This window comes from Pan troglodytes, chromosome 1 (assembly GCF_028858775.2).
Source record: "Pan troglodytes isolate AG18354 chromosome 1, NHGRI_mPanTro3-v2.0_pri, whole genome shotgun sequence".
Classification (NCBI taxonomy): Eukaryota; Metazoa; Chordata; class Mammalia; order Primates; family Hominidae; genus Pan; species Pan troglodytes.
Window position 1 is genome coordinate 214,749,494 of NC_072398.2, and position 24,390 is coordinate 214,773,883.

Genomic DNA, 24,390 nt, shown 5'->3' on the forward strand with positions numbered 1-24,390 from the left:
CTTACCCTTATTCAATGGGCAAGAGAATCTTCAATTTTCATTTTCTTTCTCCTCTCTACAGTTTCTTAATCAGAGTGGCTATTTCCATAACAATAAAAACTGCTTCTTACAGAATCCTCAGGCAAAAGAAGTGTTGTGGCTTTTTTTCATTTTTAATTCTTTTAGAGAATTCTCTAGGGTCTCACTGTGCTGCCTAGACTGGAGTGCGAGGCCGTGATCATAGCTCACTGCAGCCTCAAACTCCTGGGCTCAAGCAATTCTCCCACCTCAGCCTCGCAAGTAGTTAGGATTCCAAGCATGCACCACCACCACACTAATTTTTTTTTTTTTTTTTTTTTTTTTTTTTTAAGAAATGGGGTCTAACAGCCGGGTGCCGTGGCTCACGCCTATAATCCCAGCACTTTGGGAGGCCAAGGCGGGCAGATAACTTGAGGTCAGGAATTCAAGACCAGCCTGGCCAGCATGGTGAAACCCCATCTCTACTGAAAAAATACAAAAATTAGCTGGGTGTGGTAGCAGGTGCCTGTAATCTCAGCTACTGGAAAGGTTGAGGTAGGAGAATCACTTTAACCTGGGAGGTGGAGGTTGCAGTGACCAAGATTGCTCCACTGCACTCCAGCCAGGGCAACAGACTGAGACTGTGTCTCAAAAAAAAGGAAACAAATGCGTCTTACTGTGTTGCCCAGGCTGGTCCCAAACTCCCAGCCTCAAATGATCCTCCCGTCTTGGCCTCTCAAAGTGCTGGGATTACAGGCATGAGCCATTGCGCCCGGCCTCCTAATTTTACTTTTGACCTCTGGGTATCTGCACCCCTTTACTACTCAGGGAGATGCTCTGCCGGTAGGTTTGGTGGAAGACGGAAAGCAAGGGGCCAGGCTCTCTAGAACGGCCTGTATCATGAGACGCCACAAGAGAATTAAGCCCCACACAAAGTGATTCAAGCAACTACTTCCACATCAGCCAAAGGATGATGAAAAGACTGTACTATCCTAGAGAACACAGGAGAGAAGGTACCGATTGCCTTAGACAACAAGGTTGCATTTCCTCACTTTGGCCAGCCTCACACCCCAGCCCTGAACTTTCAATCTGGACACTTGGTCAGTGGTGAGAGAAGTGGCCGTGAGTCTAGCTGTGGCACCCTGAAGAGTTTAACAGCCACGCGACCAGAAACACATTCATCTTTCACATACAATGACAGAAGTAAAAATATTTATTTTATCTTAAAAATCTGGTCCCGCAAAAAGGCCAACACTTTTTTCAGTTCACGGTCTTGACCTTTCAAAGAAGAAATCTTTCAACTGAGAGGTGAGTTAATAAAAGGAATGTCAGAGGTGCTTTCAGATTTCTTATAAACCAGTAAACCAAGCAACCCTGGACTTCTAGTTTACTGAGCTCCTTCTTCTAGCCATTCACAGTTCCTGAAGGAGAAAAGAAGTTGTTTGCAGATAAGGCACTTTAGAAACCACCAAAGAGAAAACTCAAGTCTGCCAGGAGCTGCACTGTGAACATGTGAGCCGAGAGGGCCACCAGCAGACAGAGTGCCAACTCCCACAGCTCCATGACAACAGCGTCCACCTTCCTGCCCCAACACTGTTCCGTCTGGCTTCCAGCACCCGCCTTGGCTCTGTGTTGCCTACCTGGCCTAGAATACATGGAAACCAGACAACTGGCCAGAGATGAACACTGCTGCCTGAAGCTCAGGGCAGCTGCCCACAGTGAGGAATCCCTTCAGAGGCCCCTGCTGGGGCACGCCGAGGGAGCGGTTCCTTTTGCAAAGATGAGTTAGTGCGGATCAGCACATTAGCAAAGCAAAATATTTAAACATTTTTAAAAGCTGCTAATCCTTCCAATTTCCCTCCTGATTGTAGCTCAAGCTGCAGCCTCTAAACCTGCTAAAAATCAGGAAGAAACCCCTCCTCTGGAGGGCAGATGGACGGAAGTGGCTACAGCCAGTGTGGGTACGGAAAGCCTCCCGCTGAACTGTGATCATGTGACACCTGCAGACCCTGGGAAGGCCTGATCTGAATCCTGGCAGCAAACTCAACCTCTTCTTTTGCTTTGGGGGCTTGTGTTTAATACGGGTCATTGCGATGGAAGAAGTCTCAGAGTCTCTCTCACATCAAGAGGACAGATGGGGACAGGGATCCTGGAGCTTTTCTTCTCCTGTGTTCTGGTTGCATACTTGAATCCCAGGAAACAGTGTGACACGGTGCCAATTTACTGCCAAACATGCCCAGTTTGTCAACAGAGCCAGACAAGGAGGAGAGGAGAGATTCATGCCCCAAACACAGGCCAGCTGAGGAGGGCTTCGTCCTCCTTCCTTTGGCCCAGACGAGGGAGCGCCTTCCCAGAAGTCACATGAGGAAAAACTGTGCTCAGGTCAGAACTGGACCCAGCCTGTGCCTGGCTGGGTCTGGCTGGAAGTTGATCTGTAAAGAGAAGACAGGGAAGGGTGGGGGAGTTCAGATCTTTGAAAATACAAAGCAGATAAAAGTTGGTTTCTCTCTGGACAGAAAAAGCTCTAAGAAGCCATTTCCTTAAATGTTCTAGAGCAGCAGTCAGCAAACTCTGGCACAGAGACCAAATCTGGCCCTCGATGGTTTTTTTTTTTTAATAGTTAATGTAACTGTATTTACCAAAGTTTTTTGTTTGTGGTTTTGTTTTTTTGTTTTTGTTTTTTTTTGAGACAGGGTCTCACTGTCGCCCAGGCTGGAATGCAGTGGCACACTCAAGGCCAACTGTAGCCTCAACCTCTTGAGCTCAAGCGATCCTCCTACCTCAGCCTCCCTAGTAGCTGGAACTACATGACCGGTTAATTTTTGTATTTCTTTTAGTAGACACAGGGTTTTGCCATGTTGCCCAGGCTGGTCTCGAACTCCTGGCCTCAAGTGATCTGCCTGCTTTGGCCTCCCAAAGTGCTGGGATTACAGGCGTGAGCCAACATGCCTGGCCGAAGAGTCTTAACCCCTTTCCCATGTAGAAAAAATATAGCTCACTGCCAGCCCTCATTTAATTTTACATAAACATGCTCTTTGAGGCTGAAGCAAATCTGACTGATTTTCAACGTGAAAATAAAATATAAAAACTGTTCTTGGAGTTATTTCAGAATCATCTGAATAATCAGAACTGTCTATTTTGGAAAAATCAGACTCCTCAAATGAATCTTAGGCTAAAAACTGTTCAAGAACGATGTTAACATCACATGTAAGAATGCTGCGTTTTCTAGGATTTGACTTTTTCAGTAATCAATAATTACTATATTTTGGGCCGGGCATGGTAGTTCACGCCTGTAATCCCAGCACTCTGGGAGGCTGAGATAGGCGGACTGCTGGATTCCAGGAGTTCCAGACCAGCCTGGGCAACATAGCAAAACCCCGCCTCTACTAAAAATACAAAAAATTAGCCGGGTGTGGTGGCAATTGCCTGTAGTCCCAGCTACTCAGGAGGCTGAGGGATAACCACCTGAGCCTGGAAGGTCAAGGATGCAGTGAGCCGACATCACGCCACTGCACTCCAGCCTAGGCAACCAGAGTGAAACCTTGTCTCAAAAAAAAAAAAAAAAAAAAAACAGAATTACTATATTTTGTAAATGGAAATACCACTATTAAAAACAGAATGCTATAAATAGAATGTCTTTTGTTCCAAAGCTGATATACTAGAGTGATGCAAAAATAATATAAAAACAATACATTTTGTGGCAAAGTTATCTCAGGGTCAACGCTGCAGTCTGAAGTGCCACTGGCAAGTTTTCTCAGGGCAAACAGGAAAAGGGTTACAGTCCTCATTTCACGCCTCTGCTTTTTTTGTTTGTTTATTTGTTTTTTGAGATGGAGTCTTGCTCTTGTGACCCAGGCTGGACTAGAGTGGCATGATGTCAGCTGACTGCAATCTCCCGGGTTCAAGCAATTCTCGTGCCTCAGCCTCCCAAGTAGCTGGGATTACAGGCACCACCCCACCACGCCCAACTAATTTTTGTGTATTTAGTAGAGATGGGGTTTGACCATGTTGGCCAGGCTGGTCTTGAACTCCTGACCTCAGGTGATCCGCCCGCCTGGGAATCCCAAAGTGCTGGGATTACAGGCATGAGCCACCGCGCCCAGCCCATGCCTCTATTTTTGTAAATAAAATTTTACTGGCACACAGCCATGCTGATTTGTTTACATATTGTCTGTGGCTGCTTTTGTGCAACAAGAGCAGAACTGAGTAGCTAGAACGAAGACCACACGGCCTGAATAGTCTAAACTATTTGCTATCTAGTCCTTTACAGAAAATGTGGCTGGGCACACTGGCTCGTGCCTATAATCCCAGCACTCTGGGAGGCCGAGGCAGGCAGATCGCTTGAGCCCAGGAGTTCAAGACCAGCCTGCGCAACATGGCAAAACCCCGTATCTATGAAAAAATACAAAAAATAGCTGGCATGGTGATGTGCACCTGTAGAGCCAGCAACATGGGAGAATGTGGTTGCAGTAAGCCGTGATAGTGCCACTGCACTCCAGCCTGGGTGACAGAGAGAGACCCTGTCTCAAAACATGAAAAGAAAAAGAAAATGTGTGCTGACCCCTGTCCTAGAATCTGTCCATGTAAATAATAGTGCAGTAGGAATTTAGTATCTTTTCACCCTGGCCCCAAGTAAAGTCTTGAGATCTTATGGAGTCAGAGAAGACAAGCCACCTTGCCTCAGGCGTTCTATGAGGATGGGCTGAGGCTGGAGCCTGGGTCTGAACTCTCAGTCCACTATTTTGGGGAAGGTGGGGGATGGGGTATAGAAGAAGGAGGTACTGGGGACAAGCCAAAGCACTTGGGAAGGCGGTTTAAAGGCCCAGATTTGCAAAGGGTTGCCCCAGGCTATATAGCACTGGAAAGCAGCAAAACCTCCATGGAAAGACGTGTGCCACCCAAAGCAGGCACACTGGGGCTCTGTCCTCTGGCTGGCTTGAAAACATCCAAATCAGGCCAGGCGCGGTGGCTCATGCCTGTAATCCCAGTACTTTGGGAGGACGAGGCAGGTGGATCGCCTGAGGTCAGGAGTTCAAGACAACCCTGACGAACATGGTAAAACCCCATCTCTACTAAAAATACAAAAAATTAGCCAGGCGTGGTGGCAGGTGCCTGTAATCCCAGCTACTCAGGAGGCTGAGGCAGGAGAATAGCTTGAACCTGGGAGGCAGAGGTTGCAGCGAGCCAAGATCATGCCATTGCACTCCAGCCTGGGCAACAAGAGCAAAACTCCCTCTCAAAAAAAAAAAAAGAAAAGAAAAGAAAACATCCAAATTAAAACTGTTACTCCTAATCCTAACACCAGAAGGCAGGCATGTGGAACAATACCAGGTTTGTAGAGCAACGGCCCTGGCCCCAGCCCCTCCGCAGAACATGGCCCTCCTTACCCTGTAGATTTGGTAAAGTCTCCCCAGATGTCAGCGGTGGCAGGATTGGGCTGTGGCCAGGGTACAGAAGTACCTCCTATTGATGTTCCCGAGTCCGACCCGTAGGAAGAGAAGAGGGGACAGAGAAGTCAGAGACCTGTCTTTCTGGTTGTTTCAATGACCAAATCATGAGACTCAGTGATCAGTCTCATGACACCAGGTAGCTGGGAAAGCCACACCAGACATGCTTTTGGGCAACAAAACACCCTGAGTTGCCACACTTCCAGCATCTTCTCACCAGCCCTTGTGCGCTCTGGAGAAAACGCAGAAAGCCACATACAAGGTGGAACGAGGGGTGCCCGCAGGATGGGTGGTTAGTCTCACGTCATCTAACATGCATACCTGAAGCTGACTTTGTTATCAACCATTTATGTTGAAATCTATTTAAAATTTACTATAACCCGTCTTAGCTTCTTGAATGGAGAATGTCCACCAAAACCGCAAGATCATCTTCATATCAAGCCTGCACTACCATGTCTGGATGAACTGGCTGAGAACACTATGTGCCAGCCACGTGCCAAGTCCCAGGCCCCGAACTGGTTAGGGGTCAGGAAGAGCATTCCAAAGAGCTCACACAGAAGCTCAATCCTATCTCTCCACCAAGGTAGGCGACGCCATGGGGCTACAATGCCTGCTTTTGTGCTTTTCAGGCACCTCCCCCAGTGCTGCCAACTGCCCTTCTGAAGGGCCTGTGTTTGCCACCCTCCGCCTTGGCACTAAGTTGCTATTTCTAATCTGCTCTGGGCCAGGAGAACAGATAAAACTAGGGCCCTCAATGGTTTAGAGTTTTACAGTTCACCAAGTGCTCAAGGCACATTATCTTCTGTGAACCTCACCCCAGCCCCTAGGGAAAGACAGATTGGGATGAGCCACGTGACTGTGCAGGTCATTTCAGTTTCCATTCTCCTACCTCTAAAATGCTGAAAATAACAGGAACTACTCCATAGGACTGGTGTGAAGATTAAATATCCATGGAATGCTTAGAACAGGTCCAGCATATAGTGGCAATAACGATATTAATAAAATGAGATCTAACATTCAGTGAGCACTTAGAATGTTCCAAAAATTGTTCTAAGTGCTATACATAAATCAGCTTATTTGATCCTCACAAGAAACTTATATTTTAAGTATCATTACTTCCCCTATCCTACAGATGAGAAAAATGAGGCATGGAGAAGTGATTTTCTAAAGATCACAAAACTGGGCTGGGCACAGTGGCTCAGCCTGTAATCCCAGCACTTTGGGTGGCAGAAGCAGGTGGATCACCTGAGGTCAGGAGTTCGAGACCAGCCTGGCCAACGTGGTGAAACCTCTGTCTCTACTAAAAATACAAAAATTAGCCAGGTATGGTGGTGCATGCCTGTAATGCCAGCTACTTGGGAGGCTGAGGCAGGAGAATTGCTTGAACCCAGGAAGCGGAGGTTGCAGTAAGCTGAGATCATGCCACTGCACTCCAGCCTGGGCAACAGAGTGAGACTCCTTCTTAAAAATAAATAAGTAGGCGAGGTGCGGTGGCTCATGCCTGTAATCCCAGCACTTTGGGAGGTCAAGGCGGGAGGATCACCTGAGGTCAGGAGTTCAAGACCAGCCTGACCAACATGGAGAAACCCCGTCTCTACTAAAAATACAAAATTAGCCACGTGAGGTGGCGCATGCCTGTAATCCCAGCTACTTGGGAGGCTGAGGCAGGAGAGTCACTTGAACCCAGGAAGCAGAGGTTGTGGTAAGCCGAGATTGCGCCATCACACTCCAGCCTGGGCAACAAGAGCAAAAAACTCCATCTCAAAAATAAAAAATAAAAATAAATAAATAAATATCACAAAGCTAGTAAGCTGAAATTTGAACCCAACCATATTGTTCATATAGTAAGTGCTTCATAAATGTTGATATTCATGACTTATTATCTGACACCATTTTGTTTGTTGACATGCTAACTGCCTGTCTCAGACACCAGAAAACAAGCCCTTGAGAGCTGAAACTGGATGCTATACCTACCAGTGCCTAGAACTCTACCTGGCACACAGCAAGTGCACCATATTAAAATTAAAATGCTGTTAAAAATGCATCAGCAAGGCCAGGCACGGTAGCTCATGCCTGTAATCCCAGCACTTTGGGAGGCTGAGGCGGGCAGATCACGAGGTCAGGAGATCGAGACCGTCCTGGCCAACACAGTGAAACCCTGTCTCTACTAAAAATACAAAACTTAGCTGGGCGTGGTGGTGCGTGCCTGTAATCTCAGCTACTCGGGAGGCTGAAGCAGAAGAATCACTTGAACCCAGGAGGCGGAGGTTGCGGTGAGCCGAGAAAATGCCACTGCTCTCCAGCCTGGGTGACAGAGCAAGACTCCATCTTAAATAAATAAATATCCATCAGCAACCTTGGTTGCTTAGGAAGGCCTAAGGTAGTAGCTCTCAGACTTTAGTCAACACACAAACAAGAACAGACATAAGGGCCGGGTGCAGTGGCTCACGCCTGTAATCCTAGCACTTTGGGAGGCTGAGGTGGGCGGATCACCTGAGGTTGGGAGTTCAAGACCAGCCTGACCAACATGGAGAAACCCCGTCTCTACTAAAATTACAAAATTAGCTGGGTGTGGAGGCACATGCCTGTAATCCCAGCTACTCAGGAGGCTGAGGCAGGAGAATCACTTGAACCCAGGAGGCAGAGGTTGCAGTGAGCCGAGATCACACCATTGCACTGCAGCCTAGGCAACAAGAGCAAAAAAACTCCATTTCAAAAAAAAAAAGACACAAGAATGCAGATTCTTGCCCCCATCCCCCAGCGATGCCAAAGCAAGTGGTCCTATGACCCCACTCTGAGAAATAGCACTTAAAGAACAGTTCCTGGTACCGGGCAGGGGCTCTCTGACTTCCCCTCCTGCCACTCTCCTCACAGGACTGAAGTCTGAAGCTTGACCTCCAGATAGGGCAGCCAATGTTGGGGAGGCTTAGGAATCAGTAAAGCAGGAAGGCTTCCTGCCTGCAAGCTGGGGAGAGCTGTGTGCAGAAGGCACGCTGGTGACAATCGCCCAGCCTGGGGAAGGCCAGGAGCATCAAGCTGGGCTGGGCGGGGCGGCGGGCGGTGGGGGGCGCGGGGAGGTAGAGGAAAAGGGCTGGCACCCCAGCGTGGTCAGAGGCTGACACTAGACACTCGCTTCCGGAATCCCAGGGTCTCCTAAGGGCTCCTCAGCACAAACTGCCAGGGCAAATGCTCTCAGATTCCCACACCCGAGGTGCTCACTCCAAACAAAATCTCATTTCCCACCACTCACCTTGGCACACCTTATGCTGTACCCATCTCCCTAAATACACCAGGTGTCTAAAAGTCTGGGCCTCATTCTTGTTCTTCTCTCTGCCTGGAATGCCAACCACTCCCACTCTATCTCCTTCCTTCAAGGTCCAGATCAATGTCACCTCTTTCATGAAACCTCTCCAGATCACAGCAGCTGATGGTGGGTCTAGGCCCTACACATTTGGTCTCTGTGCTGTGACTCATCTCTCTCACTACACGTGAGCAGAGACTGTGTCTCCATTACCCACTCACTCAATACCCACTGAGCAGACACTGGGAACCAGGAACCGACATGTTGATGATTTCACAGTAACAAACAAGTCGCAGCCCTGGCCTCTCAGGGGAGGGCAGACGCCCTAAAGGCCAAGTAGGAGAAGCCCCTTACCCAGCGTGTGCAGAATGAGCTTTGGGTGCCTGCCTTCTTTGACACGGACAAGTACTACATGATCAATCCATGTGTGTAACGGGGGGGGAAACCATGGGGCCTGGCTGCCAGGGAGAAGAGGAGCCGGCAGGTACTGATGCAGCAGTCACCCACTGAGCACTAACCTGAACTGGGAGCAACTGTTGGCTGGACGAGGGATCCCCCCACAGCCAACTGCTCCCCAGGGGGAGGGATCAGGGTGGAGGTTTTCCCCCCTGGGGGAGGGGGAAGCAGGCTCAGCCCTCCTGTGCTGGCAGGCCGGACTCGGGGATTCCCAGCTGCTCCTTCCTTCTTCTTCATGTTCTAAAGAGGGAAGAGGAATGCAAATCAGCCCGTTCTGCTGGAGTCCCAATGCTATCAGAAAACCCCACAAGGAGGGCCAAGGTGACCCCAGACCCCCAACATCTGTGTAACCAAAAGATGGTCCTACCTAGCACCTCCATTGCTATGAGCTATACTTAGTGCATCATCATTCTGAATCTCTCACAAATAAGGTCCATTTTAAAACCCAGCACCCCCACTTCATTCATCTGGGAAATGCAGATCAAAGCTATAATGATATACCATTACACGCTCACCAGAATGGCTAAAATGTAGATTATCAAGTATTGACTACGATATGAAGTAACCATTCAGGCGCTGCTGGCTGAAGTGTAAACTGGTAAAACTACTTTGAAAAATTATTTGAAAGGATTATAAAGCTCAACATAGGAACTTAAACTTATGACTCCGCAGTTCCACTCCTAGGTATAAACCAACAGAAATCATACATATATGCACCAAAAACATGAACTCAAACATCTACAGCAGCATTATTTGTAATCGCCCCAAACTGGAAACTACCCAAATGTCCATCATCAGTAAAACATAAATAAATCGGGTGAATTCTCACAATGGTACGTGCCACAACAATGAGAATGAACAAACTACACGCAACACCATGGATGACTCTCACAAAAATTACATTGAGTAAAAGAAAGAAATCATTCCAAATCAAGATTAGGTGTATGATTCAATTCATGAAAGTTAAGAACAAACAAAATCTAGGGTATGTGAAGTCAGGATGGGGTTACTCAGGGTAGTTACTGGGAGGGGCCAGGAGAGGTGTTTCCAGAGTGCTGACAATCTTTTGCATCTTGAGCAAGGTGCAAGTTTATAAATTGGGTTTTTTGTTTTGTTTTGTTTTGTTTTTTGAGCCAGAGTTTCGCTCTTGTTGTCCAGGCTGGAGTGCAATGAAAGGCTCGATCTCAGCTCACTGCAACCTCCACCTCCCAGGTTCAAGCCAATTCTCCTGCCTCAGCCTCCGGAGTAGCTGGGATTACAGCCATGGACCACCATGCCCGGCTAATTTTGTATTTTTAGTAGAGACAGGGTTTGTCCATGTTGGTCAGGCTCGTCTCGGACTCCCGACCTCAGGTGATCCGCCCACCTCAGCCTCCCAAAGTGCTGGGATTACAGGCGTGAGCCACCACTCCCAGCCTATAAATTAGATTTTTTAAATTTCACAGAGTTCTGCATTTATGATTTGTACACTTTTTTACATGCACATTATACTTCAAGAAAATGCTTTAAAAAAAAAAACTGAGCACCAAGCATGAGCCAGAAACCAGCACAAGTTACACAGATGAAGATAATGTGTTCCCTACTTGTAAGGAAAGCAGCAGCTTAATAAAATCGTAAGTCCAGCCCTGAAGTCAAAAGACCTCAAAGACCTCAGTGTGAGCACAGCTGTGCCAGTTATTTCTAGCTCTGTGACCCTGGGCAAGTCCCCAACCCTCCCTAAGCCTCCATTTCCTCATCTCATGGAGGAAAGGGAGAGGATGTTTAATTCACATGAGAAATGCCTAAAAAAAAACAAAAAAACACTACCTGGCCCTCAGCTGATGCTCATTAAATGTTAGTTTCCTCCAAGCGAGAGAAAGAATCACATCCCAACCAGTCCACTGGATTGGACTTGCATTTCTCTCTTAAGGGCCAGCTGGCCAACTTCAAGGATCCCAAATCATCACCAGCACGAAGCAGAAAAGAGGAGAAAGAGTAAGTAAAGAGGAAAAGCATTATTTTAGAGTTACAAAGCTTCTTGAAAAAACAAATCCACCTCAACACAGTATTCCTAGCAAAAACAAAAACCAATCCACTTGGTCCTTGGGTCCCCGCAATCATGACTCTGACCTCATCTCCCCTCTCCACCCTTGCAGCCAGGTAAAGGCCAACTTTAGGCAACCCAGCCCAGCCCAGCCCAGCCCAACCTGTTCCTATGAACAGGAGCTGACGGGGGGAAGCCAGAGGCAGAGCAGCTCAGAATGAAGACACAGGAGCCAGGACAACACCATCAGCACAAGCTGCCCAGGACTCCCAGCGCCCACCTCAACGCCCTCCTGCCAGAACTCTCCCAAATCTTCCTTATTCAAGACACAGCCTGGGATGAGCACACAGGTCCCTCCTGATGCACTCTAATAGCTAGGACAGAAACACCACCTCTGGCAGCAAATGACTGATGCTCCTTCTCAGTTCAGAGGCTTTGCACCTGCTGTTCCTCTGTGTGAACCACTCTTTGATCACTCTTCCCTTGCCTACAGGTCCCTTCTTCCAGGAAGCCTTCCTTGGTTCCCACAACTATGGGCTGCACACCCTTCCTCTAGGAGCCCACGGCACCCAGGGCATCCCTTAGTCATGGAACCTTTCCTGCCATGTTGTTATCACATTTTAACCTGCCTGTCTCAGCTCAACTCTGAGCTCCATGAGAACAGAGGTCTCTCGTTCACCCCGATGCAGGACCTGGCACAAGGCAGATGCTCACTAAACATCTGCTGAACTGAAGGAGCTGAACTGTAAGAAGAGCGATGGGCTCTGGGGCTGGGTGGCCACAAGTATCACATCACCACAGCCAAGCAAGGGTAGAACTCACTGCGATGTTGAGCTTGATGGTCTGGCCCTCCTTGAAGCCCAGGTCCAGTTTAGGGCCTTGGTCTGGGTTCTGGGCTTGTTTTGCAAATTCACACTGCTGTTTCACCCACCTGGGGAGAGAACATGAGGAAAAAGGTGAGGAAGGAAGAGACCAGCTGCCCTGCAATCACTGGCTCACTTCACTACTGCCTGCTATCAGTCCAGGCTGAGCCTCGTAGTGAGACGAGGTGCTGGAAAGAGTGCAGGCTTGGGAGTGAGGCCCGAATTCAAATCCCGATCTGACACTTAAGTAGGGGCATGCACATTGGTTTCCTCATCAGCAAAATATGCCCACAATTCTATAGGTTTTCAAGATGGCTACGAATGCAGCGAGATCACTTACGTAGAGGGTCCTAACACTGTCTCTAGGACACATGAGAGCCTGCCCTTCCCTCTACAGTATATGACATGAGAACTAAGATGCGGTCTCTACACACCCTCAAACACTCAGAAGGCAGACGGGGGGACAAGACAGATACCCAGAAGTAGAGGGCAACACAAAAGTCCCCCACCCTCCATACCACACCACCCAGCAGCACCGGTAAGGGAAGAGCCAGAGGCGCCCACGTGAGTGGCCGTGCACAGCCCACTCACTGGCAGCCTGAGTTCAAGCCCTGCAGATGGTGGAGGAGGACTTCCTGCCCTGTCTCTTAGCTTCAGAAAAGGACATCAGGGCATCTGCTGGGTGCCCTGGGAATCCAAGCGCCATTGATTACATGGAGGAGCAGGCCCAGAAAGGCCACAGGAGCCTGATGAGGACTCTGGCTGCTCAAGGGACTGGTAAGGGGAGACAGGTGGCAGGCCCGAAGGCTGGGATGGTAGAGATGAGCCTCAGGTAAAAGAGAAGGCTTTACAGCGGAGATGAACATTGGCAGAGAAGAGAGGTGGCTTGTCCTGGGTTCTCCTGAGTCTCTGCTGCCAGACAAATCACACACAAACACTTGGGTATCTTAACCTGGGAGATCATTCTGTCCAGGGAAAGAAGGGAGGGGCATGAGCATGTGTCTCCCAGACCCACTCACTTGAAATGGTCCTGCAATGCAACATTGAAGTCAAAGGCATCACCTCGGTCCCCGAAGCCAATTCCAATAAACGCCCGTCGCCCTGGGGGACAACACATGATCAACCCACCTTCCAAAGGCAGAGAAAACCTTTCCCAAGAGGAGGAAGCACCAGGACCCATGCCTACCGTTTCCATCTTCGATGCGGATCACGAAGTACCTGCTGGAATCCGTCACACTCTCCACAGCTGTGCCAGGAAACTGATCCACCGGGGCCTGAGCAAAGAGCTCCCCTGAAAGCACAGGTTAGGCTGAGCCCTGAGCCCCCTTCCAGCCAAGTGTTTCTACCACACTACTGGGCCTTTTGCCCGCAAGGCATCTCTAACCAGCTGAGACAGATCGGCAAACCTTACTGTGGGATTCAAATCGAATCCATTCTTGCTAAAGGGAAGACACAGAAAATATAACCAAGGAAAGGCTTAAGTCAGAGAGCTTACAGGTCAAATCTAGCTCACAGTTTGGTATTCTGCCTGGCCTCTCTTAAAATTAAGCTTTATTAATGCTGAGCCTCCAAGCCCACCTGAGAATAAGTTGGAGCTGCTAGCCCATCCGTTCCATCTGCTTTACCCACTTATATTACCTGAACCCTGAGTGTCCTAGAACAGGTGAACCCTGGCCTAGGTAATCACACCTGCTGAAGAGGCTAGTACCTGAGGCAGGACTATAAGAGGGGCCAGTGAGCCCCGAGGAAAGAAGGGAGGAAGTTTTCACACCCATAGGGAATCTGAAGCAGGCTGATTTAATTCAATCTGAGACAGGGCAAGCGTGACTAGCTTTAAAAGAAGCCCTTGTGAAACACATCACCTTGTCAACTACAGCACTCGACAGTGCGGCACAACATAAAATTTCCACGAGCATTTATGACTGGCATCAGTTTTTCCCATGTGCTGACGTCTGTTGTTGCTTTTAGTATTTTTTGTTTTGTTTTTTAGAAACAGGGTCATGGCGTGGGTATGGTCCCAGCACTTTGGGAGGCTGAAGTGGGGTGCGTTGTTTGAGCCCAGGAATTTGATTTATACCTTTTTTTTTTTTTTTTCCTGAGATGGAGTCTCCCTCTGTCACCCAGGCTGGAGTGCAGCAGCGCAATCTCGGCTCACTGCAACCTCCACCTCCCAGGTTCAAGTGATTCTCCTGCCTCAGCCTCCCAAGTAGCTGGGATTACAGGCATGCACCACCACGCCCCACTAATTTTTGTATTTTTAGTAGAGACAGTGTTTCACCATGTTGGCCAGGCTGGTCTTGAATGCCTGACCTCAGGTGATCTGCCTGCCTCAGCCTCCCAAAGTGCTGAGATTACAGGCGTGAGCCACTGCACCCAGCCCAGCCCAGGAATTTGAGACTAGCATGAGCAAGATGGTGAAACCTGGTCTCTACAAAAAATCCAAAAATAAGCCAGGCATGGTGGCATGCACATTTAGTTCCAGCTCCCTGGGAGGCTGAGGCAGGAGGATCCCTGACCCCAGGAGTTGGAGGCTGCAGTGAGCTGAGATTGTGCCACTCCACTCCAGCCAACATGACAAGAAAAAAAAAAAAGAAAGAAAGAAACAGGGTCATGCTCTGTTGCCCAGATTGAAGTGCAGTGTGCAGTGCACCATAGCTCACTGCAGCCTCGAACTCCTGGGCTCAAGTAATCTTCCCGCTTCAGCCTCTCACGTAGCTGGGAATACAGGCACATGCCACCATGCCCACTCAATTTTTGTTAGAGATAGGGTCTTGATATGTTGCCCAGGCTGGTCTCTAACTCCTGGTCTCAAGCGATCCTCCCACCTTGGCCTCCCAAAGCCCTGGGATTATAAGCGTGAGTCACCACACCTGGCTGGTGCCTTAAGTATTTAACCAAATATCTTCTACTGAATCCTGTGGTTTAGAGATAACTTTGTTTTTTGTTTTTTCCAAGATGGAGTTTCACTCTTGTTGCCCAGGCTGAAGTGCAACGGCACGATCTCGGCTCACTGCAACCTCCACCTCCCAGGTTCAAGCGATTCTCCTGCCTCAACCTCCCGAATAGCTGGGTTTACAGGCATGCACCACCACGCCCGGCTAATTTTGTATTTTTAGTAGAGGCAAGGTTTCTCCGTGTTGGTCAGGCTGGTCTCAAACTCCCGACCTCAGGTGATCTGCCTGCACTGGCCTCCCAAAGTGCTGGGATTACAGGCGGTGAGCCACCGTGCCCGGCCTTTTTTTTGTTTTTCTTTTGAGACAGTCTTGCTCTGTCACCCAGGCTGGAGTGCAGTGGCGCAATCTCGGCTCACTGCAATCTCTACCTCCTCGGTTCAAGTGATTCTTGTGCCTCAGCCTCCCAAGTAGCTGGGATCACAGGTGTGCACCACCACGCCTGGCTAATTTTTGTATTTTTATTAGAGACAGGGTTTTGCCATATTGCCCAGGCTGCTCTGGAATTCCTGGGCTCAAGCGATCCACCTGTCTTGGCCTCCTAAAGTGCTAGGATTACAGGCATGAGCTACCATGCCCAGGCAAGAGGTAATTTTGTAATCAAGGCTGAACTGATTCAAAACCAACAGCCCTAGAGTCTGTGGTTTCTTGTCAATTTATCTGCCTTGTGTTCCAACCTCACCAAGATTCCTTCAGCCTACAGCAGTAGTTCTCAATCAGGGGTGATTTTGCTCCCCTGTCCCCAAGAGGACATCTGGCAATGTCTAGAGATAATTTTGATTGTCACAACTTGGGGGGTGCTACTGGCATCTGCTAGACATAGGCCAAGAATGCTGTGAAATGTCCTCACTGGGCTCCACAGCTCTCCAAAACAAAGACTCATCTGGCCCCAGGTGTCAACAGTGCTGAAGCTGAGAAAGCCTGGCCTAGAGTGATATGCTCATTACCTCATGGGAAAGTAAGAGACTAACATGACCCAGGCATGACCTTGAGCTAAGAGCACCTTGGGGTGGGTCCCACAGGGGAGGCTCAACCCTAGGCAGTGGCTGTTACGTTAGGGAGTCATGTTAAAGTCACAGCTGGCTGGGTACAGTGGCTCACACCTGTAATCTCAACACTTTGGGAGGCCGAGGTGGGCGGATCACAAGGTCAGGAGTTCAAGAACAGCCTGGCCAATATGGTGAAACCCCGTCTCTACTAAAAGTACAAAAAAAATTAGCTGGGCGTGGTGGGGGGCGCCTGTAATCCCAGCTACCCGAGAGGCTGAGGCAGAGAATTGCTTGAACCTGTGAGGCAGAGGTTGTGGTGAGCCGAGATCGTGCCACTGCACTCCACCTGGGTGACAGAGCAAGACTCCGTCTAAAAAAAAATGATTTTTTAAAATAAAGTCGCAGTTACCAAATTCCTCAGAGAACAAGAGGTGTTACCATTCTCTTATGACACTACCTGGGGTGTCCCAGCAATTCTCCAGCTTAAAGTCTCTGGTCTGGCCATGGCAGCTGCCTCTCCAAACTCCTCTGCCGCCAGTACCCAAGTTCCCGAAGAACACATCAATGCTTTGGGTTGCCTCGCAGTCCGTAAAGCATTACAGAAATATCTGCTCACTTCCTATTCTCCAACAATCTTATGAAGGAGGAACTAATATGATCCCCATTTCAACAAGGAGGCGGCCAAGGCCCCAGAGGTCATGTGGCTCACCCCACATCCAGCAGCTCAGGCAGAACATAGTTCTGAGAAGAGGCAGCCAGTTCTCTCTCTAAACTTTTGCACTTTCTCTTCTGCTCTACAAAGGAAAATCTCTACATATTAGAAAAAATAAATGACCGAATGTTGTGGCACCTGACTGAGCAGACACTGTGTCCGACCCCACTAGGGGTCTCGGCTGGGGGATTCCAGGTGCACTGCCCTCCACAGCTCACCCAGAGGCACAGGTGGCCCAGGACTTGTGAAGTTTCCCCCAAGACGATCTCTGCCAGCTGACCCCAACACAACCCAGCTCAGCTCGTCCTCTCACTACAGAAAGAGCTGAGTAGGACAGTTTCCAGCTTCTTCGGTTAATGGGTGTGGTCAGCTCTGGGAGTTACCGCTGCATTGATAAACAATTCCTCAGTAGGAAGCAGAGCCCAGCGGCAGAGGGCTATGCATCCTCACCCGCCTGTCTTCAAGGCCACTTCCAGGGCTTCCTACTTCCTACCAGGACCAAGCTGCGGTCTCCTCTCCTTGGCCCCCACATTTTCCTGAGGACTCCTAAAAGGAACTAGTGTTTGACATGAAATACTCATTTTTACACCTGGAGACGGTACTTTCTACAACTAAGGTGGGGGAATGGTACAGCTTAAAGGTACACACACGTCTCTGATTTTTCAGGACAGGTTCCCATGACCCCTGAGCAGCCTGGCCAGACCAGGCCACCTCTCCCTTCATAAAGTGGGGTGCGGCCCCTCAGCTTGATGCAGCCTCCCTTGCGGTTACCTGACGTCCTGTCCTCCAGCTTGATGTAGGCCATCTGTCCCTTTGCAGTGATCCTCAGCCGGCCACTCCATGATGGCTGGTCCAGCTGCCATTCCGCAGCCCTAAGGGGACAAACACCACTGAATCTCTGCCAGAGGCTCCTGCTGTGTGACCCCAATGCTGGGAATGGAAAGGGCTGCTTATTCTAGCCCAAGAGTTGGCAAACATTTTCTGTAAAGAGTCAGACAGTAAATATCTTTGGCTCTACAGGCCACACAGCCTGTCACAACAAGGCAGCTCGGCTGCTGTAGGGTAAAATCAGTACAGAACATGCACGTGGTGATGCTTTAGGTATCTTAACTATTTTCTACTGAGCACAGCTGTATTTCAATCAAAGTGTAGACACTGAAATCTGAAATTCATATAATGTTCCCAGTATGAAATACTCTCCTTTAAAAATTTTCCAAACCATTTAAAAAATGTAAAAACTATTCTTAGGTGTGAACCATACAAAAACACACTGGGTTGTCACTTGGTGACCCCTCTCTAGACCACAGTGTCCTCCTCCACGTAGGACTTCCTTCCAGTTTCCTTTCTATAGAAGCAGCAGCTGCAGGGGCCTGATTCTGTTTCTGACACTGCTTGACTGCAGCAGTCAGAGCAACCATTTGAGACCAGTGAGACTATCTTGAAAGAAAAAGACAGCATGGAACAATCACCAGAAGAGAAAAGGAGAACAACAGTACATGTGAGAAAAGTGAATGGGTCCTTAGGAAGAAACCCAGGAAACCATGAACCTACAGCAATGCCTCTTTTGGCTCTAATTTGTTTGAGACGGGGTCTCACTCTGTCACCCGGGCTGAAGTGCAGTGGCGCAACCACGGCTCACTGAAGCCTCAACCTCCTGAGCTCAAGAGATCCTCCCACCTCAGCCTCCTGAGTAGCTGGGACTACAGGTGTGTACCAACACACCAGGCCAATTAAAAAAAATTATAGAGATAGGGTCTATGTTGCCCAGGCTGGTCCTGAAGTCTTGGGCTCAAGGGATCCTTCCACCGAGGCTTCCCAAAGTGTTGGGATTACAGGCGTGAGCCACCACAGCCAGCTGTTTTGACTTTTTAAAGCATTAACTTCACATTTTAGTTCTAAGAAAAGGTCAGTTAAATCCCCAAATAGCAAGAACCGCAGGTGTTTCCAGGAGGCTTTTCTTAGAAGTCCCTATGCCAGTTCTCAAGAACCCTGGACGCGGCTGTCTTGAGGGCTGCACAAATGCAGATTCTCAATTCACAAATCAGCAGACTCAGTTCCTGTTCCTCTTACCAGACCTGAGATTCAGGCTAAGGAGAGCTCCAAGACTTAAGTGCAGGCACTGGTAGTTTCCTCTAAGCTAAACCAGCCAGCCCTGACAATTCATAACCTCGCTCTCTGGGGCACCAAGAGGAACCAAATCCATCCTACTAAAGACCCAATAGGGGGCCGGGCGCGGTGGATCGTGCCTGTAATCCCAGCATTTTGGGAGGCCGAGGCGAGTGGACCACCTGAGGTAGGGAGTTCAAGACCAGCCTGACCAACATAGAGAAACCTCGTCTCTACTAAAAACACAAAATTAGTCGGGTGTGGTGGTGTATGGCTGTAATCCCAGCTACTCGGGAGGCTGAGGCAGGAGAATCGCTTGAATCCGGGAGGCGGAGGTTGCAGTGAGCCGAGATCGCACCATTGCACTCTAGCCTGGACAACAAGAGGGAAACTCTGTCTCAAAAAAAAAAAAAAGACCCAACAGGAGATGGGGCTAGACGACCATCAATGGTTTGATGGTCCAACCACAGTTTGATGACAGAAAACAAATGTATTTTGGTTATTGTTGTTTTTGTTTTCATACTATTTTAAAATATGTCATGAATGTAATGTTCACTAACGCATCTTTTCACCATAAGATCAGCTATGAGCCCACGGTAACACAACTGGAAAGTAACAAGAAGAAATGTGGACGCTCCATCATTCTTGGGGTGCAGACCAATCCTGTATTTCCGAAAAACTTGGACAACCATCGCCTTCAAGAGCCACCCAGGCCCCCGCAAATACGAGCACTCCCTACCACCACTCAGTGGCACAAAATAGCCATAGGCCAGGTTGTCTGTATGAAGTGTATCTTTTTTCTTTTAATATTTTTCGTCGTTTTGATAGATAACGCATACTAAGAGTAGTAAAACGCAAACAGCACAAAAGGGAAAGGAAGTTTCCTTCCAAGGGCGGTTCCCCTCCCCTAGGGCAGTTTCCTGTGTTCTTTTGCAGAGATACTCTGTATGTTTACAAGCGTGTGTGTTTATTCGTCTCAGGTAGAGACCAGAGAAATATAGATGGGGTCCTCCCAACTGCTCCAGGCTGTGATCAAGGGTGAAATTCGTGCGAAGGGATCTGGGTAGGAAGGGGTCCCTGGGCTTCGACCGTCACCTTAAAGCTCCCCGGGACCGGTCCTTTCAGCCGGCTCTGGGCTCCCTCCCCTCCTCTCGGGGATTTCCGTCTGTGATAGGGCACCTCCCCGCTTAAGGCTTTTCGAGGATCCCTTCAAGGCCACCGGTTAGCGCTGAAAGAGAAGCGTCTGTGACATCACCACCCCCGACCAAGTTTAGGGTACCCGGCAGCCCACCGGGGTCCCTAAGCGCTAGATACGGCTTTAACGCCCTCCCCGCCGCCAGGAGTCCCGTGCGTCGTACTGCGACGGGCAAAACTCTGGATCCGCCTCCCTGCTCGGGCCTGGAACTGGAAGAAGCAGCAGCATTAGCTCCCCCTCGCCCCAAAACTGGCCAGGGCTGTCCTCGGTTCCCGCAGTGGGTGTGTCCGGGTGGCGGAGAAAGGGTTAAATTGGAGCTAGCCTGGTCTGGCGGCGGGTAGTCACCTGTAGCCACGGTTGGTAGCCCGCGGAGGGATGCGGTAGACGTGGACGTCAGGCTTGACACAGAGCACAGACTCGTACCCGCTCTCCTCCATCGCGACGCCTGGAGCCCACCGAACTTCCGGCTCCTTCCACCGTTCCTCTGTCCGACGGACGGAAGCGGTGCGACTCTCTGACCAGGTTTTGGCTAGAGCGGCAGCTCGCGGGCCTCAGCACCGCCTCGTTTGTGCGCCCTCTGCTGGAAACCCGGCTCAAGACACGCGGCGGGCGACCTCCGGAGGCTTCTCCCTCCCTCCAGAGGCTTCTCCTTCCCTCCAGACACCCTCCGACCCAAAGAAAGCGCCCTGCGCCCGCCATGGACAGACCCCTCTGTAACCCGTGGTCTGGGTGTGGATCATCCCCATCGCTTCAGTTTCTTAGGCCTGGGGCCCAGTTGACCGAGAGGCAAAGCTGTAGCCCACCCTGCAGTATCTCTGTCCTCCAGCCTTTGCCTCGGCGCCTCCTCTGCCTGAATATCCTTCCCTCTCCTGACTGTAAGGCTCAGCTGGCACCTGACCCACCAGACTAAATAGATGCCATTACCCTACCACCCTCCATGCTTCCCCTAGGGGAACCCACTTATATGCTCAGGGCCCCGTGTGGCCAAACCTCAACAACGAGTTGTATTCAAAGAAGTAAAGTTTAGTAACACAAGTAATTTAAGAAGAATTCCAGGCCGGGCTTGGTAGCTCACGCCTGTAATCCCAGCACTTTGGGAGGCTGAGGCGGGCGGATCACCTGAGGTCAGGAGTTCGAGACCAGCCTGGCCAACATGGTGAAACCCCGTCTCTACTAAAAATACAAAAATTAGCCGGCCTTGGTGGCGTGTGTCTGTAGTCCTAGCTAGTTGGGAGACTGAGGCACTAGAATCGCTTGAACCCGGGATTCGGAAGTTGCGGTGAGCTGAAATTGTGCCACTGCACCTCAGCCTGGGTGACAGAGCGGGACTCTGTCTCAAAAAAAAAAAAAAAAAAAAAAAGAAGAAGAAGAATTCCAGTCTTAACTTCGATTTCTCCCAGAATATTCTGGGAGATACAATGTCTACCCTAGCCAAATTCTCAAAATCCCTCCTTCCCTACCATTCTCTCATTCATTCCGCTAGTTGAGTGCCTGCAATGTGCCAGCCCCTATGTGGGGTGAAGCTGATCCCAAACCTCTGATTCACTGAATACCCCAAACTTTCCCCACCCCTTCTTTCCTTTTCTCTCTCACTCTCCTTCTCCTTTTTACTTTTTTTTTTCTTTTTTTTCTTCAGACAAAGTCTCACTCTGTCGCCCAGGCTGGAGTGCAGTGGTGCAATCTCGGCTCACTGCAACCTCCACCTCCCGGGTTCAAGCGATTCTCCTGCCTCAGCCTCCCGAGTAGCTGGGATTACAGGCACCCACCACCAAGCCTGGCTAGTTTTTGTATGTTTTTGGTAGAGACGGGGGTTTCATCAGGTTGGCCAAGATGATCTTGAACTCCTGACCTCAAGTGGTCCGCCCACTTCGGCCTCCCAAGTGCTGGGATTACAGGCGTGAGCCACCACAACTGGCCATTTCTACTCATTTTTTATAAGCTTTTTATTATAGGATTGATCTAACCACTTACATTTTTATTGTAAAATATACATAACATAAAATTTACCATTTTAAGTGTGCAATGCTGTGAAATTAAGTACATTCACAATATTGTGCAACTATACCATGCTTTCCAGAACTTTTCATCATCCCAAACAGAAACTCCACACCCATTAGCAATAACTTCCCATTTCCTTCTGCACCATCCCTTAGTAACCTCTGTTTTACTTTCTGTCTCTATGAATTTGCCTTTTCTAGATACCTCTTATAAGTGGAATCATACAATATTGGGCTTTTGTGTTTCTTATTTCACTTAGCATCAAGTTTTCAAGGTTCATTCATGTAGCATGGATCAGAATTTCATTCCTTTTAATGGAGGGATAATATTCCATTGCATGTATATACCATATTTTGTTTATCCATTCATCTGTCAACAATTGGGATGTTATCACCTTTTGGTATTGGGAATCGGGCTACTATGAGCATTGGTGTTCAAACACTTGTTCTAGTCCTGTTTTCCATTTTCTTGAGTGTATACATAGGAGTGAAACTGCTGAGTTATACAATAATGCTATGTTTAGTGGTTTTGTTTTGTTTTGTTTTGTTTGAAACAGCATCTCACTCTGTTGCCCAGGCTGGAATGCACTGGCATGATCACGGCTCACTGCAGCCTCAACCTCCCAGGCTCAAGTGATCCTCCCAACTCAGCCTCCCAAGTAGCTGGGACTACAGGTGTGAACCACCATGTCCGGCCTTGCTCACCTTTTTGAGGAGCCTCCAAACTGTCTTCCACAGCAGCAGCACCATTTACGTTCACAAGGGTTTCAATTTCTTCACATTTTTGCAAATATTGGTTATTTTTCTTTTCTTTTCTTTTCTTTTTTCTTTTCTTTTTTTTTTTTTTGACAGAGTCTCTCTCTTTCTCTCTCTCTCTGTCACCCCACACTGGAGTGCAATGGTGCGATCATCACTCACTGCAGCCTCAAATTCCCGGGCTCAAGGGATCCTCCTGCCTCAACCTTTTGAGTAGCTGGGCCTACAGGCACACACGACCCTACCCTGCTAATTTTCTTACTTTTTGTAGAGACGGGGGTCTTGCTATGTTGCCCAGGCTGGTCTTGAATTCCTGTCTTCAAGAGATCCTCCTGCCTCAGCCTTCCAAAGTGCTAGGATTATAGGCATGAGCCACCATACCTGGCCTTATTTTCCAATTTTTTCTTTGAGACTAAGTCTCACTCTACCACCCAGGCTGGAAGACAGTGGCATGATCTCGGCTCACTGCAACTTCTGCCTCCCAGGTTCAAGTGATTCTCGTGCCTCAGCCTCCTAAGTAGCTGGGATTACAGGCATGCGCCACTATGCCTGGCTAATTTTTGTATTTTTAGTAGAGACGGGGTTTCACCATGTTGGCCAGGCTGGTCTATAACTCTTGACCTCAAGTGATCCACCCACCTCGGCCTCCCAAAGTGCTGGGATTACAGGTGTGAGCCACCGCACCCAGCCATTCAGAGCACTTTCAGTTCTGTTCAGTCTAACAAAGACAGGCATCGAGCACATACCCTATGCCAGGTGCTGAGTACTGGGGTCACTGAGTTGTGGCCAATCCAGCTCCTACCATCCTGGAGCTCGCAGACTGGAGGAGACAGAGAGAAAAGCAGTCATTGGCAACGCAGAATGAAAGGTACTGTAATGAAGCAAATTCACAGGGGGCTGTGGGAGCAAAGAGAAGAAACCCCACACAGTCTGGGGAGAGTCAGGGAAGGCTTTCTGGGAGAGAGTACCCTGGCACAATAATCACTGTGCAGTTGGCAAGGCAATGATTGTTATCTTCATTGTGTAATGGGGGCCACTGAACCAGTGACAAGCTGGGGGAAATGACACTGTCCAGTAGTTGGAGGTCACACAGCCCCTTGCCTTATTCTCAAACCCTAACCACATGGCTGGATATTCCTGAAATGCATTCCTAAACCTCTGCTGCTGAGAATAATTGGACCTGCCATCTATTCCCAGTTTAACTGCCCTGTATACCAAACAAATCCAATTCAAGCCAACAGGCAAAGTATAGGCTCAGACAGAGTCCATCCTATGTGCGAGGCGGTGAGCAGGGGTGGAAAATCTCACTGTGACTCATCCAGCTGATTTCTGGTAGGTGCAGGGCCAAGGTGGGGTGTGAGGTGAACAAGCTTTCCCTGACGGCCTCCAGACATATATATGATATGCCACTTATCTTTCTCTGCTGTATTTTCCTGCCATCATAGATATTTCCAAGAGAAATTCTCCCATTTTTCAGATGAGGAAACCACTTATAAAAGGGGCACTCAATACCCAAAGAATTTTGAAAAACAACAAAGTTGGAGGACTCACACTTCCTGATTTCAAAACTTTTTATTTATTTATTTATTATTTGTTT

At 48.9% G+C, this 24,390-nt stretch overlaps 2 protein-coding genes across 6 annotated transcripts in view; one reads left to right on the forward strand and one right to left on the reverse strand.

The window, feature by feature from the left end:
- Positions 1 to 1,192: 1,192 nt before the first annotated feature.
- Positions 1,193 to 21,089, reverse strand: NECAP2 (NECAP endocytosis associated 2). Of its 5 annotated transcripts, none has more exons than XM_513068.7 (8): positions 20,386 to 21,089; positions 17,511 to 17,611; positions 13,274 to 13,378; positions 13,107 to 13,188; positions 12,047 to 12,155; positions 9,264 to 9,441; positions 5,385 to 5,460; positions 1,193 to 2,429 (listed from the first exon to the last, which is right to left on the reverse strand). In XM_513068.7, exons 1-8 carry the CDS (start codon positions 20,475 to 20,477, stop codon positions 2,381 to 2,383), a joined length of 792 nt encoding a protein of 263 aa, XP_513068.3. In that variant the 5' UTR covers positions 20,478 to 21,089; the 3' UTR covers positions 1,193 to 2,380. The 5 variants fall into 5 exon arrangements, with proteins under 5 accessions (XP_513068.3, XP_016810364.3, XP_016810368.3 ...); XM_016954875.4 differs by having other exon boundaries at positions 20,464 to 20,551; XM_016954879.4 differs by lacking the exon at positions 5,385 to 5,460 and adding an exon at positions 19,941 to 20,073 and having other exon boundaries at positions 20,386 to 20,537.
- A 944-nt stretch (positions 21,090 to 22,033) lies between these two features.
- SPATA21 (spermatogenesis associated 21) overlaps positions 22,034 to 24,390 on the forward strand; it is a 41,157-nt gene continuing 38,800 nt past the window's right edge. The window contains exon 1 of the mRNA XM_024356611.2: positions 22,034 to 24,125. The gene's annotated coding sequence lies outside the window, so the exon portion shown is untranslated. The remainder of the gene's footprint in view (positions 24,126 to 24,390) is intronic.

What these genes read in the sequence shown, in the direction of transcription:
- NECAP2 (XM_001154060.7), bottom strand. Translation starts at nt 20,477, where the DNA reads ATGGAGGAGAGCGGGTACGAGTCTGTGCTCTGTGTCAAGCCTGACGTC. An exon ending in CCGCATCGAAGATGGAAACG is followed by an intron (nt 13,189 to 13,273) that starts GTAGGCATGGGT and finishes GTTGTCCCCCAG; the next exon opens with GGCGACGGGCGTTTATTGGA. An exon ending in CCATCAAGCTCAACATCGCA is followed by an intron (nt 9,442 to 12,046) that starts GTGAGTTCTACC and finishes TTCCCTCTTTAG; the next exon opens with AACATGAAGAAGAAGGAAGG.